Here is a 21018-nt window from a genome sequence, read left to right on the forward strand (position 1 = left end):
AGCATAACAAGAATATAATTCATCCTCATTTAAACAAGCTAATAATAGATCATCCATATAATGTAGGATTTGAACTGCAGGCCAATTTTTTCGAACCTCAGAAAGGGCTTTAGCTATGAAATATTAACATAAGGTAGGGCTATTGGCCATGCGCTGAGGTAATACTTTCCATTGATATCTTTTCATGGGCTGAGCCTGATTGATTTCTGGGAGACTAAAACCAAAATACTGTTTATCCTCATGATGTAAGGGAATAGAGAAAAAACAATCCTTTAGGTCCACTACTATAATTTTGGATTCTTTGGCAATGGCTACCGGGGAGGGAAGGCCAGGCTGAAGAGCACCCATTACTATCATTCTTTTATTAACTTGCCTTAGATCTTGTAAAAGTCTCCATTTTCCAGATTTCTTTTTAATTACAAATATTGGGGAATTCCAAGGAGAGAATGAGACTTCTAAATGGCCAAGCTCAAGCTGCTCCTGTACTAAGCTATGAGCAGCCTGTAATTTTTCTTGGGAAAGAGGCCATTGATCCACCCACACAGGAGGTCCAGGCAACCACTCAATTTTTTCTGCGTGGGGTACAGCTGAATCAATGGCCCCTAAAAAGAATACCCTAAACCTGCTCTTTGGGGATGAGCATAGGGTATCATAGGTGTGGCTATTCCCTGATTGTATTTCCCTAATCCTTTACCTGGAATATACCCCTGATTTATCATTTGTTTGGTGACTAACTCATCAGGGCTACACATGATAGCCCCCATTTGCTGTAAAATATCTCTTCCCCATAGATTTACTGGTAGGTGAGGCACAATAAATGGCTGAATTTTGCCCTGATTTCCATTTTCATCATTCCAATTTAATAACATTGCGCTCTTTTGAGGATTTTGAGTCATGCCTATTCCCCTAAGATGGGTGGCTGTATCTTGGACAGGCCAATTCTTGGGCCAATGTTGTTGAGCTATTACAGTCACATCAGCTCCAGTATCTAAAATTCCCTTGAATGGTTTATTATTAATCCAAATTGCTAATTCAGGTTTATCTTGTTGGATAGGTGTGACCCAAAATGCATCAGAAGACCCAAAGGCTCTATTTTGCCTATTCTGAGGAGATAAAAACTTCCCTTTGTCTATATAAGGACAAAGCAATATTTGTGCTATTCGCTCCTGAGCAGGGATAACAGTGATGCCATCAGGTGATGAAGCTAATATTTTTATTTCACCCGTATAATCTGCATCTATGACTCCTGGATGAACATGAAGCCCTTTTAAAATCCAACTACTCCTTCCTAGAATAATTCCAACGCTGCCTTTCGGCAGGGGTCCAAATATTCCTGTGGGGAGAGCTTGTGTTCCCATCTGAGGGGTTAATACTGTGTAGGCGGAGGTGTGGAGGTCCAATCCTGCACTGCCTGGGGTTGCTCTGAATAGGTCATGAATGGATTTCGATTTGATGCCTCCTGTGGGACAAACTGAATGCTGGGATAAGCTGTTTTCCCATTTGTCCTCATATTTGTCGGGGCCTGAGGTGGGCCCCGATGGAAGTTTTTTTGTCCACTAGGAGGCGCTCTTTCATAATTATTTCTCTGAGAAGAATCAATGAGTTTTCCCTCCTTGTCAAAAATTGACCTACATTCTGCTGCCCAATGGTACCCTTTCCGGCACTTAGGGCATAGAGCTGATGGTCGAGACCCAGAACTGGGTTTGTTAGGGCAATCTCTCTTCAGATGTCCAGGTTGCTTACAACCAAAACATGTGAGCTCTTTCTTGTTGCGTGAATTGGCATAAAATGTATCTAAACTCATCCCTTGAGCGGCAGCGGCCATAGCCATCCCTTGTGCCCATCCCTGAGTATATCCTGGTCCTATATCTGCACATAACCTAATGTATCCTGAGAGATCTGTTTTTCTTTTATAGGGTCGGATGGCAGCCTGACAATGTTTATTAGCATTTTCAAAAGCTAGCTGCTGAACGAATGGCAGGCCATTATCTACGTTACCAAAAATCCTCCCTGCAGCAGTAACTAATCGATGTACAAAATCTGAAAATGGCTCATCAGGTCCTTGCCTTATGTTAGAAAGGCTAGAGCTAAGGTCCCCTTTGGAGGGAAGGGCAGTCCAAGCATTGCGGGCTGCCAAGGCTATCTGAGCATAAACAGGAGGATCATAATTAATTTGACGAATAACATCCTCATAAGCTCCTTCACCAGCTAACATTTCAAAATTGACTTGACCCATATTAGCCTGAGCATTATGGCGAGCAGTTTCCTTACAATTATCAAAAAAATTGGATTTCCACAAAAGAAAATCACCACCACTTAAGGCCGCTTTACAGACCATCTTCCAATCACTGGGCGTCAAAAAGGACAATTGTAGTGACTCAATAATGGCCAAAGTGAATGGTGCATTTGTTCCATACTGAGCTGTAGCTGTTTTCAATTCTTTGACCATCTTGAAATCAATGGGTTTATGCTCTCTTACCCTGTTACCTTGGCCATCTAATTCTTCGATAACTGGATAAGCATAAGAGCTGAAGTTGCCTAAGTCCTCTCCTTCCTTTTCGGCCTCTCTCAGCGCTTTCTGGAGGGGAGTGAACTTATGGAAACTTTCTTCCCCAATTGATATAGCCTTTTTATCTATCTTTATTGCTTCTAATTTTCTAAGGAGCGATTGTTTTTCCTCTGCTAACTGAACTCTTTTCCTTAATTGTTCTACCTCTGAGATCATATCTGAGTTGGGGTCTTTATTTTCTCTTATATTCCCTATATCAGGCTCGAGGGGAGCAGTGGGAGGAGGACGAGCAGTTAATATAGCTCCTACAATATCATTATTATCTTCATTGTCTCCCTCAGACTCTGAGGAGCTTTCAGTTAGACCAGGATACAATTTTGACACTCTCTCCTTATGTTCTGAACTTTGTGATTCAACTTCTCTTAACTCCTCTAAGGTTTCTTTGGCCTCTCTGAGGTGTTTATCTAAGCCTTGTACATCCCTTTTCTGTAAGCACTCATTTATTAAAGACCAGAAAGAAAATATAATGGCTGGTACACTGTCAGAATTATGACTCCTTAATTTTTTATTTAATTCTTCTCCTACTCTAGCCCAAACATCTTCAGTTATTTCATCTACATCACTGAACCAAGGACAAGTTTCATCCATATAATCAAGAAATTGAAACAATGACTTTTTATTTGCCTTAATTCCTTTCTCACTGAGTAAAGACTGAATTTTTATGCTAAATTTCATTTTAGATCCTATGTGCCCCATTGGTACCTGCTCCTCCGAGGATTTTCCCCGCCGGGCGTTCCAGACAGCGGTGTCCTCCTTGTTTCGACTCGGCCGAGCCCTTTTTGACAGCAGGCTTCTTCTGATTACTCACCGCTCGCCGCTTCAATTTCAGGTCCCTGTTCGGGCGCCACTTGTCGCGAACCGGCGACGCAGAGCACTGTCCCGCAGTGCCTCAAACCTGAAAGAGCAGCGGGGTGGAGATGGAGCAGAGAGAAAGGAAGGACGCCAAGACAAGAGTCTGATCAAGGCGACATTTATTGCAGGCAGGCATCAGCCTTTTAAAGGAAAAGACCGAACTATTATGGGCTAGGATTACCATAGTAACCTCAATACCTGCTCCTATAGATAACATCAGATCTTTAACATAACATAATGGAGTTAACAACACCTGACTCCTATAGATCTTTGGCTGTCCTTGTTTCTCCCGTGCAGGGTCAAAACAAGTTTAACACGTGCAGTCCCTTAAAAAGGAACAAATGTTGTCTTTCAAAAAGCCAGTGGGCCATGGCTGGCTTCCCACAATCTTGTACTGTTTAAAGTCGGGATCATGATTAACATGTAAGTTAGTGGTTCTAGACTATGAGATAAAATCTGTACCATATATAGAGACCCCAAGTTAATTGTCAAAATGCTCATCCGGAATGTCTTGGTGACCTTTGAATCATAGGTATCTGTTAATCATCAATGTGTGACTGCGGAGTACGTGACTGCTGACCACCAACACAAATCAGCAGACTACTAACCTTTGTCCCCTGCCTACAAGTTTAGAATGTTAACCCACCTTTTTTCCCCCTGTATAAAAAGGACCTCAGCCCCTGAGCTGGTGCCTTTCTGAGCTACTTGGCTTTGGGAGTGCTGTCTGGCCAGACTAATAAAGGTCTATTTACCATCTAGCCTGGTGTGTTCCTTCCTGGGTGACTCTTGTTCTTCTGTCAAGCCCCCGGAGCCTCGCTGAGCTATAGGTCCCAGCATCATGGAGGCCCTTTTGGCTGTTCACGGCTTACGGAAGTAAGGCCCTGGGTCTTGCTTCCGGAGCCATTGTTGGGCTTTAGGACTTTGTGGAGGCCTTTCGGCTGTTCACGCTCCGTGGAGTGGAAGTGAGACTTTAGGTCTTACAATAGAGCATGTGTGGTGTATTTATTCTAGTCAGGTTCACTAAGCTTGAATCTATAAATTTTTACTTTTTATCAAATTTGTAGAATTTTCATTTATTCAATTTTTTTTCCTACTCTCCTATGATGCCATAAGTGCTTGTGTTAGTGATTTTTCTCTGGTTGCTGAGACAAAATACGTGATGCCCAAAGTTAGAAGGGAAGGGGTTTATTTGGCTTCCAGTTTATAGAGGTTTCAGTCCATAATCAGCCAAGTCCAAGGCAGGGATGACAAACAGGCATGGCACAGCAGAAACAACATGGCACACACAAGGTAGCAAAGGTAATGAGGAGATTAACAGTGTCTTTCTGCCCCCTTTTAGCTTATTCAGAGTACTTAGTAGCTTAAATCCTAGTGCCCTTGAGCCTAGCATGGCATCATGAATCAATTCCAGCTTCGCACTCTAGATCAATCCTCTGACCACATGAGGCTTTGGGGGAACCTCCAGACCCAAACCATAAAAGTACTCCACCCGAGTTTTGGTTTTTTTCTGAACACCCACTCCAACATGCTGGAGCTAGAACCCAGGAACACAGACTCCTTAAAACAGACATCTTCCTAACTTCCCCTGGAGGGAGTGGAACTTGTTCTCTTTCTTCAGCCACCCTCAGTGCTGAGATAAATGGGTGTATGCCACCATTCTGGCTTCCCTTTCTTTTTAATGAACAAACTGTTAATTATGTTTATTTTTACAGAAGAATTGAGCAGAAAGCACAAGGTGTTATGTACCCTTGTAGCCTCATGTTACTCTTGTTTCCCTTATTATAAATATCTGGCACTCTCGTGGTAGTTGTGTTACAATCAGTGAGCTAATATCAATATATCATCAACTGAAGTCCATAATTTACATCAGGATTTATTCTGCATTGTACAGTTCCATGAATTTTGACAAATATATAAATAATGCATATCACCATTATAGCATCCTGAAGAGTAATTTTGATGCTCTAAAAGTCATCTGTGCTTAACTAACTCACTCCTGCCTCTGAACCCATGGCAAGCATTCGTCTTTTTATCGTCTCCATCACTTCACCTTTTCCAGATATTATATAACAAGAATTATGCGGTGTATGGCTTTCTATATTTACTTCCTTAATATAGGAGTAGGTATTTTAAGATATTGTAAGATGCAGAGTATAACTTCCACTCCACGGAGCGTGAACAGCCAAAAAGGCCTCCACGATGTTGGGTCCTACAGCCCAACCAGGCTCTGGGAGCTCAACGGAGGAACACGAAACCCAGGAAGGAACACACCAGGCTAGATGGTAAATAGACCTTTATTAGTCTGGCCAGAGGACGCTCTCGGAACCAAGTAGCTGGCTCAGAGAGGCGCCAGCTCAGGGCCTGAGGTCCTTTTTATAGGGGGGTAAAAAGGGGGGTTAACATTTTAGGCTTGCAGGCAGGGGACAAAGTCTGCTGATTTGAGCTGGTGGTCAGCAGCCGCATACTCAGCAGTTACATATTGATGAGTAACAGATACCACCTATAGGATGTTTCAAAGGTCACCAAGACATTTCGGATGAGCAAACAGTTTGACAATTCACTTGGGGTCTCTATGTCTAGAGCCACTAGCTTACACATTAATTTGGATCCGGACTTGAAACAGTACAAGATTCTCTTTCATTCCTAGGCCAGGGTTAGAACAAAGGTTGGGGCTATGGCTACAATGGGAGGGGGTTAGAGCACTGTCTCCTAGGCCCTTTGTCATTTAGCATGGGCTTGTAATTTAGGTCTTTCAATACCTTTACCACTGAATAGTATTCTATGGTATGCACCCCAGTGTGTTTATCCATTCACCTATGGAAGCTTTGTTGCTTAAAGTTTTGGCAATTAAGAGTTAGCATTCTTATGTATATTTTAGGTTATTTGGGTAAATACAAAGGGACACGATTGCCTGCTCATATGGTAGAGTTTGTAAGAAACTGCCTGTCTTCCAAAGTGGTTGTACTGTACTGCTTTGCCTCCCCACCAGCAACAAATTAGTTCCTATTACTTCACCTCCAGCATTTGATGTTGTCAGTGTTGGAGATTTTAGTCACTGAAATAATTGTGTAGTAGTATCTCATTGTTACAATTTGCAATTCTGTTTTGGGGGTGGGGTGTTGGTGTGGTGGGTGTTGATTGAACTCTAGACCTTGCACCTGTGAGGTGGGCGGGGGAACCACTGAACTAAATCCCTGGCCCATAATTTGCAGTTCTTTAATGCCATTTGATATTGAGCATCTTTTCTTGTGGTTACCTTGGTTACTTGTTATCTGTATGAGTTGTTTAATAAGGTATCTGTTCAGATCTTTTGCTCATTTTTAAATTAATTTTATTTTCTTCTTTGTTTTTCTTATTGTTGAGCTTTAAGAGCACTTTTTATGTTTGGGATACCAGTTTTTTTCTTTCTTTCTTTCTTTCTTTATTTATTTTGTTATGGGGATCAAACTCCGAACTTTGCGCTTGTGAGGCAGGCAGCAGCACCAGTGACCTAAATCCCTGGCTCTGGGTAACAGTCTTTTTCCAGCTAAGTGTTTTGGAAATATTTCTTCCAGACTGGGGCTTGTCTTTTCATACTCTTAACAATGTCTTTTGAAGAGCAGAAGTTTTTAATTTGAATGAAGTTCCACTTAACAAATTTTTCTTTCGTCCATTATACTTTTAGTGTTATATTTAAACAAATCATCAAACACACACAGATTGTCTTCTGCTATTTATCTTCTATAAATTCTATTTTATATTTAAGTATATAATTCATCTTTAATTTTTGTGAGAATTACACAATGTGTCTAGACTGCTGTTTTTAAATGTAGATGTCTAGTGTTTCCAGCATCATTTGAAAAGACTGTCATTTCTTCAGTGAATTTTTTGAAAGCAGCTATTCTGGCTGAACTCATACTACCAACTGTGTCTTTCCCTATGGTAGGCAGCCTCTCAAATTCAAAGTCAAGGTTTTTAAACTTGGCTGAGATACTTATGATCTTGTCCACATATGCACGGTTCAAGTGTCAGATATTTGGGCAATTTTATGTAAAACTTTTACTCTTCCTCTTTGGTGTTCCTCTTTTTCCAATACTCATCACTTTCCAATGTCTATAGTTACCATGAACTTTGTTCTGTGAGTCTTCAAGCCATTATGATTATATTTCAGAGATCTAGTCAATCCATGCAGCACAGAGTGCCAGCTTTCAATAAATAAATGGGACATTGACTTTGTACTGTTCCCTTCTTCCAAATGTCAATTGTTAAAGCTTGTCATGGTGGCACATGCCTGTAATCCCAGCACTCAGGAGGCTGAGACAAGAGGATTGCTGTGAGTTCAAGACCAGCCTGGGCTACATAGTGAGTTCCAGGTCAGTCTCAACTACATAGTGAGACCCTGTCTCAAAAAACAAAACAAAAACAACAACCAGATGTCAATTGTTTTTCATATCTGTCTACTTTTGTTCATTTCTTGGACCTTCACATAGTTTTTCCCTTTTATATTGTGTGGAGTTTTTCATTGTTACCTATGGTCAAATCAGAGCATATTCATCCATGACCAGAAGCAGAACTAATGAAATTGGAAGAATACATGGAAAAGGTAAACAAAAATGAAACAAAAACACTGTTACAAAAATAAGCAGTGACTGTTATCTGAAAATTGTACTTTGCAATGAAGTTTCACAGTAAGATTACTTAAAGCATGTTGAGATATCAACTGATCTGTGCTTGCTTACAAATCTCTTCTTTCATTAGGTGTGTTTGTTGTTGCTGCTAAGCGAACACCCTTTGGAGCTTTTGGAGGTCTTCTGAAAGAATACAGTGCTATTGATTTGAATGAGTTTGCTGCCAGGGCTGCTCTGTTTGCTGGCAAAGTCCCTCCTGAAATCATCGACAGTGTCATTGTAGGCAATGTCATTCAGGTTAGTAGAGCAGGGGGCATTGTTCACTTCTGTTACTTACCCTGATCATTTTCTAAAAATAATTCCTTTGCTGTGCCACATGATGAATAAGTTAATAATAGTGACACGTTTATGAAATTTGTAATTTGAGTTATCCTTTGGCTCCAAAAGTAATAAGTCAAAACAACATATATTCTGGAAACTGTGTGTATATGTCTGACTGGGTGAATTTCAGTGCTTCTTAAAAACTGACTTCTTGGACTTATTTGAAATTAATTGGTTTTCTCTGTGTGCCACCTAAGAAGATGTGTTAGCCTTCTGTCACTGAACGAAATACCTGAGCTAATCAACTTAAAAAGAGAAAGGATTTATTTTGGCTCACGGTTTCACGGGTTTCAGTCCACAGTCCCTTGGCTCTATTGGCTTTGGACCTGTGGCCATGAATAGATCGTGGCTGGAGTGTATGGTGGAAAAGGGCTATTTACCCCATGGCAGCTGGAAGCAAAGAGATACAGTAACCTAACTTCTTCCCACTAGGCCCCCCTTTCCTAAAGGTTCCACCACCTCCCAGTAGCGTATGGGCTGGGCTCCAAGCCTTTAACACGTGGGCCTGTGAGGGACACTCCAGATTCAGACCATAGCAGGAGTGGCAGGCCCAGCAGTAAAACGCACCTCCCATAACTTCACATTTTAGGAGCTTGGTCAGTGTTTGCTGTAGGAAACAAGGAGCTCCCTTACCCTCTTTTTTCCTGCGTGAGGTATACGAAATAGATTATCCATGCAGATAATTGAAGCTGGATATTCTTTTGAAGTGTACAAACATGGAGTGCTCAGTTGAAGCCATTTTGGATGCTGTGTTAGTTACTTTTCTCTCATTACTGAGACAAAATACCAGACACCCAACATTAAAGGGGAAGGGGTTTATTTGGCTTACAGTTCATAGAAGTTTCAGTCCATAATCGGCCAACTCCTAGGCAGGAATGATGAGCAGGCGTGGCAGAGCAGGATCAACATGGCACCACAAGGCAGCAAAGGTAACAAGGGGGATTACTGGTGTGTCTCTGCACCTTTTATCTTATTCAGACTACTTAGTGGAAAGTACTCACACCTTTAATCCCAGTGCCCTTGAGGCTAGCATTGCATCATGAATCAATTCTAGTTTGACACATTCAAGATCAATCCCATGACCACATGAGGATTTGGGGGACCGTCTAGACCCAAACCATAATAGTTGCTATGGGAGAAGATTAAGTACTTGGAGTGGACCAAAAGGAGGTTATAATGTAATTGTGGAGATAAAATATGTATTTTTCGAAAGATCAATGAGGTGGTCACTGCTACAGGAAAGAGAACTACAATGGATACAGAAAAACACTAGACCTTGAATTTGAACTTCATTCTGTCCGTCCTGCCATTAGGTATCTTCACATACGCAAAAGTGATGTATTTTTTTTTCATTTTTTTCTTTTGTAATTATGTCTGTTAAATCTAAGTTATTTTCATTTTTTTAAAAATTTTTAAGACAGAGTCTTGATATGTTTCCCACGCTGACTTCAAATTCATAATATTTCTGCCTCAGCCTCCTTACGTGGCTGGAATTACAGGTGCTTACCACCGTGTCTAGCTAAGAATTATTTCTTTTAGTTCAACTTTTTGCCTTTTTTTTTAATTGGGGAAACTTTTATCTCTGACCTAAAAAAAGCACTGGAATAGATCAAATAGAAATAGGATACTTTGGTTTTCTGTTCTGATATTTTCTCTGACACATGTTTACCAATCTGTACATGACAGAGTATTATAAGATTTGTAATTACAAAACCGACAGACCTGGAGAAAAGAATAACCACTGACCAAGAATTTTTTGATAACATTAATTTATAAAATAAGATGATTTCATCTCCATCAGGGAATGAAATAATCAGTGGATTAATGAATGTTTTGTTGAGCTCTTCCCACTTTGATCTTCATTCAAAACCTCTAACCTACAAATGTATAAAATTTGTTGAATCTTATTTTGAAAAACTTCAAACCTTTATAAAAGTTAAAAGAATTGTGAAGTAAATACCCTAAAACCTTTTACTTTAGTGGAACAAGTCTTCAAACTTTGTCAAATTAGGAGGGCAAGCTGGTCTGCCCTCCTCAAATGCACAGAAGTACTTTCATTCATAGGATGGTAAGAACAAAAGCCAGAAAAGACCAACACGTAGAATCAGTCTGGCTCTGGATATTTTGAGGTCCAGAAAATTGTTCTGGTTCTGTTGAAACTTCCTTGGTACCATGACTGGGGGTGGCAGTTGTTAGTTTGTCAAGGGAAGCTGGACAAACAGCTTAACTTTTAAAATCCTAATTTTTTAAGTTCTATTTCAACTTAGTTTCTGTTCTACATTACAAATTTTTTTAATGCCATACTTAAAAATGGTTAAGATGGTAAGATTTATGTTATATGTATTTTACCACAAAAAATGCAAAAAACACAATTGGCCAAATTATAGTCCCTCTTCAAATCATAGGCACATATTATATAAAATATACTTATATGCGTGTATCCTACTTTAAAGCCTCATAGTTTATTGTATGTGATAGAGTGCCAGCATTTCCATGTCTTTTGCGCTTGTTCTTAATGTCTGAATTCATAGAGGAAATTATTTTTCTTGTCCCTCTCTCTGGTCCAGAGTTCCTCAGATGCTATATACATTGCAAGGCATGTTGGTTTACGCGTGGGAGTCCCAAAAGAAACCCCAGCAATCACTGTTAATAGGCTGTGTGGCTCCGGTTTCCAGTCCATTGTGAATGGATGTCAGGTACGGGCAGTATTTTATTTACTTTTCTGAACATTATATTATATTAAGTGTTACTAGAATAAATGCTCCACGTCAATAGAATATTTTAGTTTTTTTGCATTTTACAGTACCCATTAGATGAGATGAAATTTGAAAATTTTCTTGGAAAATATTCAGTACAATTGAAGTAGAAGCTTCAAGTGGAAGAGCTTGTCACAAAAGGACAAATACTATATGATTCCACTTACGCAAGGTACTAGAGTAGTCAGGTTCATGGTCACGAAGTAGGGTGCTAGTTTCCAGGAGCTGCAGGGTAGGGGGTGGGGTCATGTTTAATTGGTATGGAATTTTAGTTTTGTGAGATGAAAACAGTTCTAGAGATGAGTGATAAGAATGATTACACTGGGGACCGGGAATTTAGCTCAGTGGTTCTGCCACCTGTCTCGTAAGCGCAAGGTCCTGAGTTCAATCCCTGGTTTCAAAAAGAAAAAAGAGTGATTGCACTACAATATGAGTATATTCAGTGCTACTGAACTGAGCACTTAAAAATGGTTAAAGTAGTAAGTTTTGTGTATATTTTACCATACTATTTTTTTAAAAAGCTAATCATGACTGTCATTTTGTTTTGGGTGTTTGTGATTGTGGGAATTTAATTCAAGACCTCTTCCATGCTAGGCAAGTGCTTTACCCCTGAGCAACAGCCTGAGCCTGTAGCTATAATACTGTTAGTAGAAGTATAAATTAGTATGATCTCTTTAAATGACAGTAGGGTAAATATGTTTGTTCCTTTGAGAATGGGAGTATAGTAAAAGCCATTTTATTTATGAAAGTTTTCTTTTCCTTACAAAATAAACAAGAGACACATATATACTGTAATGAACAGGTTATTTTCCCACTGGTATTTACAGCAATATATACATTTTCCTAGCATTAATTTTAAACATCAGAGGCTTGTGAATTGCATCTTTTCTGAGAAAAGCAAATAGTGGAAGGAGTTGGTTTCTTCTAAAGCCCTCAGATCAATGCAGTTCTTAGAGATCTCTGGGCTCCTTCAAGTGCATCCATTAAGAGGATAAATTTTTCTTTTGCCTTTTTAATAGACTTGTCCTTTATTGCCAGAAAAGAATATCTGCAAGTTTTAAGATTTATGTTGAATTATGAATTGCTATTCTTAAACTTGGAGTTGTGGTGAATGCCTCTAATTCCAGCTACTTGAGAAGCTGAGACAGATTATAAGTTCATAGCCAGCCTGGACAATCGGGCAAGATACTGTCTTAAAATAAAAATGAAACAAGGACTAAGGATGTAGCCCAGTGGTAGGGTGCTTGTCTATCTGTATGTGAGGCCCTGCATTCAGTCTTCTCATCCCTCAGCATCTCACACACACACGCACACACACACACGCACACACACGAGTTACCTTTCTTAGTCAAAATGTAGATAGGGCTAGGGTATATTACTTAGGCACAAATGGTTTTTTTCCCCCGTTATATCCTGGGAATAGATACTTTAACATTGGCCTTTCAAGTACTTTAAGGTATTTCCTTTTGACACACTGTAAACTAGGATACAATATTTATTAGAATTACCGTTAATTTATAAAATATTTGTACGTCTGAGTATATACTCTGGGCACAATAAATGGGCTTTTTGGTTATCATTGTTTTTAAACAGGAAATCTGTGTTAAAGATGCTGAAGTCGTCTTGTGTGGAGGAACTGAAAGCATGAGCCAGGCTCCCTTCTGTGTCAGAAACATACGTTTTGGAACCAGATTTGGGTTTGATCTCAAGGTTGGAATCATTGAAATTTTTACAAATTATTTCTGATGCTATCATATGAGTGATTTTTAAAACAACTTTTTAAGGAGGAGAAAACTTAATTTTGTAACGTATTTTGTTCATCAAATACTGGCAAGATGTGATGATTTGATATTTGCAGATTATTTCAGAACTGTATTATGGTGGTTGACTTTGATATTTTAACCCCATGGAATTAGATTTAACTAGTGGATATGGGTGGAGGAGATGTAGAGGAAGAGAAGTGGTTTAAAAGGCAAAGAGCACTGAGGGTAGTGGTGCACACCTGTAATCCCAGCACTTGGGAGACTGAGGCAAGAGGATCACTGAGAGTTCACGGCCAGACTGGGTTACACAGTGAATTCAAGATGAACTACACAGAGAGACCCTGTCTCAAAAACAAAAAACAAAAAAACAGTATACAAAGGGTTAGTTAATCTGTACTCAATAGCTAGGATTCTGAGTAATTAAATCTTTACGATGATTTACAGAAGCTGTATTTCTGGGGCAGCCTCCATTGAATGGGTTTCTTCTTCATCACAGGAAACACTGTCCTTAGATCAGATTGTATTGTCCCAAATCACTCGGATAGACACTGACCCTTACTTCCATCTTTGAGAGCTATGACCTAAGATTGTTCATACTGATGAAGAACATAGTTCTCCACATGTTGACACGTTATGATTTTTAACATCTTGTGATAATGGCTGACTTACACTGTTCACTTACTTTCTCACCTGGCTCTTTTGGAACCTGGAAGGAATGAGACTTACAAAATAGGAGTATTTCAGCAGCATTTTAGATGTTGAATATATTTAAGAAATTCTTTGCAAGGACAAGTCAGTGGCTCTTAAGGTGCTGAGGCAGGATATAGGACACACTCACTAGAGACTCTCACTACTTGGATAATAATTGACTATCTTTCTGCTACATAGGGATCTGATCCTGGTTCTTTCGGCCTGGTAGTAACTGATAGGACCAGCTAAACCTGTCACTACAGGCCCTGGATGAAAAAGGAGCATAGATCTCTTCTTTCCTGTAGAGCTCACAACTACTTTACAGAGATGGCTACAGGAAAACATTTCATAAGAACTCAGTGTCAGATTTCATACAAAATAAAATCTTGAGAGATTAATTTTTGATTGTAGGGTTACTTCCTATATTGTTACCTTGCATTCTTAACTTTTGGCTCTCCGTAGAGTTCCATATTTAGAGACAGAATGTGTATATTTTATTATGAGACATTTGGGTTTTTTAATGGATTTTTTTAAATCCAAGAACCAAATATTAATAATAATAGCAAATATCAGAAAGTCTTATTTTATTATGTTGAGATTGGATTGTTGAAAGAAATTAAAACATTTTAGTTTCAAAATATAATGCTTTAACAAATCACTTTTATTAATGTCTTTTTAGCTGGAAGATTCTTTGTGGGAAGGATTAACAGATTCACATGTTAAACTCGCCATGGCACTTACTGCAGAGAATCTTGCTGTGCAACATAAAATAAGCAGAGAAGATTGTGACAGATATGCCTTGCAGTCACAGCAGAGATGGAAAGCTGGTCAGCAAAACTGGATAATTATCAATATCTGCAGATAAAAATATAGGAAAGATTTTCACCCTCTAAAATTATGATGAAGTTGAGACATGGTGGACACACCTATAATCCTAGCTCTCTGGGAGGATCACAAGTTCAAGCCAACCTGGGCAACTTAGTGACTTCATGAGATTCTGTCTCAAAATAAAAAAAGTGCAAATGCCCTGGGTTCAGTCCCCAGTAGCACACACACACACACACACACAACACACACACACACACACACACACACACACACACACACAATTATAATTAAAATATAATAATAGTTTAAACTCATACCTTTGAAAAAAAGTCACATTTTTATATTATTATGAAATCACATTTTTATATTACTCCTTTGTTTTTAGATGATCAGATATTCTAATGTTACAAAGGTAACGGGCAATTTCTCTTTTGAAGTTAATACCACTTAAAAAATGGTATTGTTCATGGCCCTCTGGGGACACTTGACATTGGTTTTGTCAGTATAGCATGCCAAGGCATGCAGCACACTCCATCAAAGGTGATTGCTCACTGTCATAACTGGCACAGAGGATGTCCTTTTCCAGGAGCCATCATGTAATCACAAGGAGGAGTGAGAGGTTTGGAAAGACCCGTGGGTCACCTTTTATTCCTTCTCCACTCCTGATTGAGAACCATTATACCTGACTCAGACTTGACTGGTCCAAAACCATGGCTACAGTGCGCTTGAGCCAGTCAGAAATGAGAAACACGAAGGTAGTTGACTCATCAGTACAACAAGATGAAGGAATTTAATGTCTCCGGAAAAAGTTGTTATAAGTAAATGGAAACTCTTATTTAGGGTATTAAATACCTGAAGTAATAAAGTTGCAGTCTGTTTTACATTTCAGAGGGGAAGTCAATTAGCTCATGCCATTTGGCTCATCTGTGTTTTCCCAGTAGAACAGTACTGATCTAGAAGTTGAGAGTTATCAGCTCTGTTTTTAATTCTGCCAACTACAGGTTATCTGACCTAGTCATTTATTCACCGAGTTATCAATAAAATAGAGATAACAATGTTACTTTGCCTATTTATCTAATAAAGTTGTTCTAAAACCAAATAAAGATATATGAGGGAAATATTTTGCCTACTTTAAAGTAGTGTCAAATTAAGGTTGTATGATTTCTGACTTACTCTGCTTTTGAAACTGTTTATTACTATAGTCCATTCTAGTAGAGGTTCAGAGTAGATGCTTTGTGTATTTATTTGTATTGGTGATAGCTCCTATAATTTTTCAAGTTGTGTATTACTGTTAAGTTCCAATTATAGATTTCATGGTGGCATATGCAACTTGATAATTTTTTAATCTTCATAGCTCACCTAAAGAAAGTTAAATTATTTAGTGTCATTGCATCTGGAGCTAATAAACTGATATTGCTAACAGTCTAATGGTATTTTCTAAGAAAAAAACGTGTTAAACTAAAACAATAATTTTTTAAAGGTACAAAATGTATATTCATAGACGCATGATGGTGTGTTAAATCCTCCAGTAGGGGAAGCAAGTTTGTATAAGTAGAAAAGACCCATGTGAGTGGAAAATAGACGAGAAACTGAATTGAAGCATATGTTTGGTTTCTTTCTTATTTCTCTTCTTTTTTGGTTTTCATTCTTGTGATAGACTTTCTTCTATTTCAGCTAATGATGCTGGCTACTTTAATGATGAAATGGTACCAATTGAAGTGAAGACGAGGAAAGGAAAACAAACAATGCAAGTGGATGAGCACCCTCGGCCCCAAACAACCCTGGAGCAGTTACAGAAACTTTCTCCAGTGTTCAAGAAAGAAGGAACGGTCACTGCGGGGAATGCATCGGTTTGTGTCACCCCAGATCAGCTTGAACTCTTCGTGCTGTGTTCCATGCACAATGAACATGGGATCTGTTTTAGATACTTTCATACTAATCTTTAGTTATTTACATTAAATCAGAGTGTTCTTACTCTTTTAATTTAGGTTTAATAGTCCAATGCAAAATATTTTAGCTGATACTCTTTTAATTCTTAGTCTTTTCAAAATATTAGAAGGAAATCTTCCTGGTTTATTTTATTTTTCACTTTTTTTCTTTCATGTGTGTGTACTTTATCAGATTTCTTTTCATATCTATCCCTATCTATCTATAGGCTTACTGTGACATTCTTTCCTGTTGTCCCTTAGTGAAGTTGTATTCTGTACCTAAAATAATCCCTGCAATCTACCACAGTACTACAAGTTGTATCCAAAATTAGGCCACTACTTCCTGTGTACCACCCTTTTTCTAATCCTATTCCATTAGAAACACTGTGCCATGCCAAGCCAGGCACCCGGACAGTGTCTGTAATCCCATCTACTCAGGAGGCTGAAGCAGGAGAATTGCAAGTGTCAGCCCTGCCTGGGCACTGTAGCAATACCCTGTCTCAAAACAAAAAGGGCTGGGGATGTAGTTCAGTGGTAGAGCGCTTCCTAGCATGTCTGAGGCCCTAGGTTCAATCTTTAGAACTGCCAGAGAAAAAATAAGTACTGCCCTCAAACTTTAACTGTATTCTTTTACCAGTTCATGTGTCTACTGTTTTTGTTTTCAAGGGTATATCTGATGGTGCTGGAGCTGTTATCATAGCTAGTGAAGATGCTGTTAAAAAACATAACTTCACACCACTGGCAAGAATTGTGGGCTACTTTGTATCTGGATGTGATCCGTCTATCATGGGCATTGGTAAGTTTATAATGAAATGAACTGATTCTGTTTTATTTTTGGAGATAGGTCTTCTTTGGAATTCAGATTCCTGAAAAAGCCACATCAAGGTTACTTGTAGAGAAATTTAAGATTGGCAAGCATTCATTTAAAAAAATAATCTTTTGGGCCATGGATTTAGCTCAGTGCTGCCGCCGCCTGCCTCACAAGCACAAAGTCCTAAGTTTGATCCCTGGTGTCAAAAAAAAAATCATCTTTTTAGGAAAACCAAGACCATGCAAACTCCCTGTGGGTAGCAATCATGTCTTATTGTCAATTTGAGATATTTAAAAATTAACACACAAAATAATAGAGAATTGTGTAGTGCTGGCAGGATAAAAGAAATTATGTGATGGGAGCAATCTTGGAGTGCGAGAGAAGGCTGACTGAAGATGGCACCACTACTCCCTGGTGGCTATACACATCCTTGCTAGTGAGTACTCCATCTTCCCAGCTCACTGCTACAGTGAGACTTTTGGTAAATGAGGAAATCAAAGTATTAGACCAGTAAGTCATGAAGTCAGGATCTGAATCCAAGTCTCTGTAATTAAAGTATTCTTTTCAATGTGAGTTAAACGCATTCTTTCAGAAAGTCAGAGTAATTCTCCCATGGCTCAGCTGACAGGACTGATTAGCAAAATGAAGAATTATAAACAATTATCTAGGTTGATATAGGTGTACTATTTGGAGGAAACTTGAAACTTCCTACAAATATATATAGTCTTGGCTTGATAATTATCAATTAGAAATAGGTGTTTTTTGCCATAGCCGCTAACTAAAACCTCTAGCAACAACAAGGTTAGAGAACAGCAGCAGTGTTGAGGATAGCAAGTGAAACAGTACATCCCCTTCTGCCCTACAGTTGGCAGGAGAGAAGGACTCTGACTGTAGACGTGGCTGTGACCAGTGGCAAGCAGCCTTGGGCAGTGAGGACAAAGAGTGGGAAAATACCATTCCCCTCTCCCTGCAACCAGCAGTGCAGCACCTTTGGACCAGGAAGTGAGCGCTTCCTCCAACTTGCAGACTTGCATCCAGTAGTGCAAGCAGCCTTGGGAAGGAAAGACAAGTAGCAGAAAGTTACCTCAGAACTGTGGATACCAGAGGAATTTTTTGTTTTGTTTTTGTTTGTTTGTTCATTTTGTTTTCCTCTTTTGTCTTTTTTCTTCATTAAGTTTATACTTTTATTGTGGTTTTTTTTTTTGTTGTTGTTTATCTTTTTTCTCTCTTCAACCATCTTTCTTTTTTTGAGACAGGGTCTCACTATGTAGTTGTAACTGACCTAGAACTCACTATGTAGCCCAGGCTAGTCTCGAACTCATAGCAATCCTTCTGCCTCAGCCTCCTGAGTGCTGGGATTACAGGCATGCACCACCATGCCCAGCCCTTTCTTTCTTTCTTTCTTTCTTTTTTTTTGTACTGGGGATCGAACTCAGGTCCTTGCGCTTGCAAGGCAGGTGCCGGTACCAGTTTTTTATTATTTTTATGTGAACAAACATTGTTGCTAGTCTTTCTGGTTTGCTTCAATATTCGTTTACTTTCTCCTTCATTCTTTAAATCCTGTCCTCTTCTCCAGTTTCCCAAAGCTTGAGTGATCATCCTCTGTCCTTCAGCCTTGCTTCTACTATTTTTCTCTCCAGTTTTCACTGTTTTGTCTCCTGTCCCTCTTAAATTCCGTATACACAGACTAAAATCACTTTACCAAGGGTAATTCACGGCATACAAGTTCCTAGTTTATATAACTATAGATCTTGCTGTTATGCTTAAAGGTACCTAATTAGCAGTTACCAGTTTATCAGTTTCTAGGCTGTGCTTGATAATATTGTTATTGTTAATTGCACTACTTTAGCCAGGATGCTATACCTGTTGTAATCAGTTGTTCACCCTTGTCTGACAACACTGTGATTCTCTGGGGTCATAATCATCATCATTGTCCAGTACCAAAGGACTGGAAGCTGAGCCAAAAGATAGCAACATTTCATCCCTAATAAATTGGGAAGATAGGATCTTGGGACAGACACAAAGACCAAGAGCCAGCCACACCTAGAAAACATCTCTCAAGAATAGGCATTTCCTTGTTAAGCCTCAACATTAGTGATAAAGCTGCCTAACACAAGAAACTTACAACACAAGTAGCAACACAGAAAACAAGTTAAAATTTAAAAATAGAAAATGACAGGACACAGATGCAAAATACAACCCCAGACCTCCACCCTACCCAGAATAAATCCATGGGACAATGAGGTAGAGGAAATCAGAAGCCACACACTGGAATTTTCTGAAATGATAGCAGCAGAAGTAAATAAATAAGTGAATGAAGTGGTAGAGAAAATTAGAAAAAAAATAGTCTCTCTGGTAAAAAAAGAGATGGTAATCATAATGAAGGACATTCTCAGAAAATCTAGAGTAGACATAGGTTTTTTTAAAAAATTAGAAAATCTTAGAAAAATACTGGAAACCAAAAATACCCAATATAGGAAAGAAATGGGATACATGAAACAAATTCAAACATATCCAGGAAATTTAAAATTCTATTGAAAGTTTGCAAAGCCAAATAAAAGAAAGTGAAGGCAGACTTTATAAGACAAATATTAACAGACCTAGAAGGTGGGATTGCAGTTATTATGAAAAGAAAGATCTCTTAGGGCCGGGGATTTCGCTCAGTGGTGCCACCACCTGCCTCACAAGTGCAAGGACCTAAATTTGATCGCTGATACCAAAAAAAAAAAGAAAGATCTCTTAAAGATAGCAAAGAATTACGAAAAACAATACAACAGCTGCAAGATGATGGAGAGAAGAACACCATAAGATTAATCAGAGTCAATGAAAAAAGCAAGAGTCACCGAAAAGGACATAAATAACCTGTTCACAGAAGTAATGGCAGGACTTTCCCAAGCATGGAAAAGGAATTGGACATATAGATAATAGGGCATATAGAACTCGAGTAGCCATGACCAAAATAAATCTAGACCAAGTCATATAATAGTCAAGATCCCAGAAATTCAGCACAAGAACAGAATATTTAAAGCTGTTAAAGAAAAGAAGCAACCTATAAAGGGAAGCTCATCAGAATCACAGTAGACTTCCAACATAAACCTTTAAGTCAAGCAGAGCTTAGAGTGAAGTATTTCAAGATTTGAAAGAAAAACAGACTGAAACCCAGATTGATGTACCCTGCAAAACTATCTTTCAGAATCAATGGAGAAGTAAAATACTTCCATGACAGAGAACAACTGAAGAAATTTATGACCACCACACCTGCTCTACAGAATGTTCTGAAAGATATTTTAGAAAGAGATAACAAAGACCACAATTCAAAGAAACCACCAGGCAAGGCAAGCAATTAAACATAGGGCAAATACAGGGAACCAGCAGCAGGAAAACAATATGACAAAGATAAGCCAATACATAACCATCCATGTAAATAGTCTCAATTTAACTATCAAAAGAAACAGACTGGCAGAATGGATCAAGAAACAAGATCCAATAATTTGCTGCATACAGGAAACACATTTTACTCAAAAAGAAATTCATAGGCTGAAAGTCAAAGGATGGGAAACAATACTTTATGCAACAGGAACCCAGAAAAAAGCAGGGGTAGCTATTCTATTTGAAGACAAAGTGAACTTTAAGCCAAGACTGATCAAATGAGACAAAGAAGTTTGCTATATACTTGGTAAGAGAAAACTCTTAACCAGCACACCCAACTTTATAAGACAAATATTAACAGACATGAGAAATCATGTAAGCACTAATACAGTTGTAATGAGCGACCTCAATACCCCACTGTCACAAATAGATCAACTAGACCAAAAAAAAAAAAAAAAAAAAAA

The 21018-nt window shown here is 38.8% G+C and overlaps 1 protein-coding gene across 1 annotated transcript in view; it reads left to right on the top strand.

The window, feature by feature from the left end:
* The window catches only part of Acaa2 (acetyl-CoA acyltransferase 2), a 37478-nt gene that overhangs the window by 7836 nt on the left and 8624 nt on the right, over positions 1–21018 (top strand). The window contains exons 2-7 of the mRNA XM_010621694.3: positions 8159–8325; positions 10977–11105; positions 12759–12875; positions 14298–14445; positions 16121–16296; positions 17041–17170. Of these exons, the coding sequence (XP_010619996.1) occupies positions 8159–8325; positions 10977–11105; positions 12759–12875; positions 14298–14445; positions 16121–16296; positions 17041–17170 (867 nt within the window). The remainder of the gene's footprint in view (positions 1–8158; positions 8326–10976; positions 11106–12758; positions 12876–14297; positions 14446–16120; positions 16297–17040; positions 17171–21018) is intronic.

This window comes from Fukomys damarensis, unplaced genomic scaffold, assembly GCF_012274545.1.
Source record: "Fukomys damarensis isolate Sample0158 unplaced genomic scaffold, DMR_v1.0_HiC HiC_scaffold_30, whole genome shotgun sequence".
Taxonomy (NCBI): domain Eukaryota; kingdom Metazoa; phylum Chordata; class Mammalia; order Rodentia; family Bathyergidae; genus Fukomys; species Fukomys damarensis.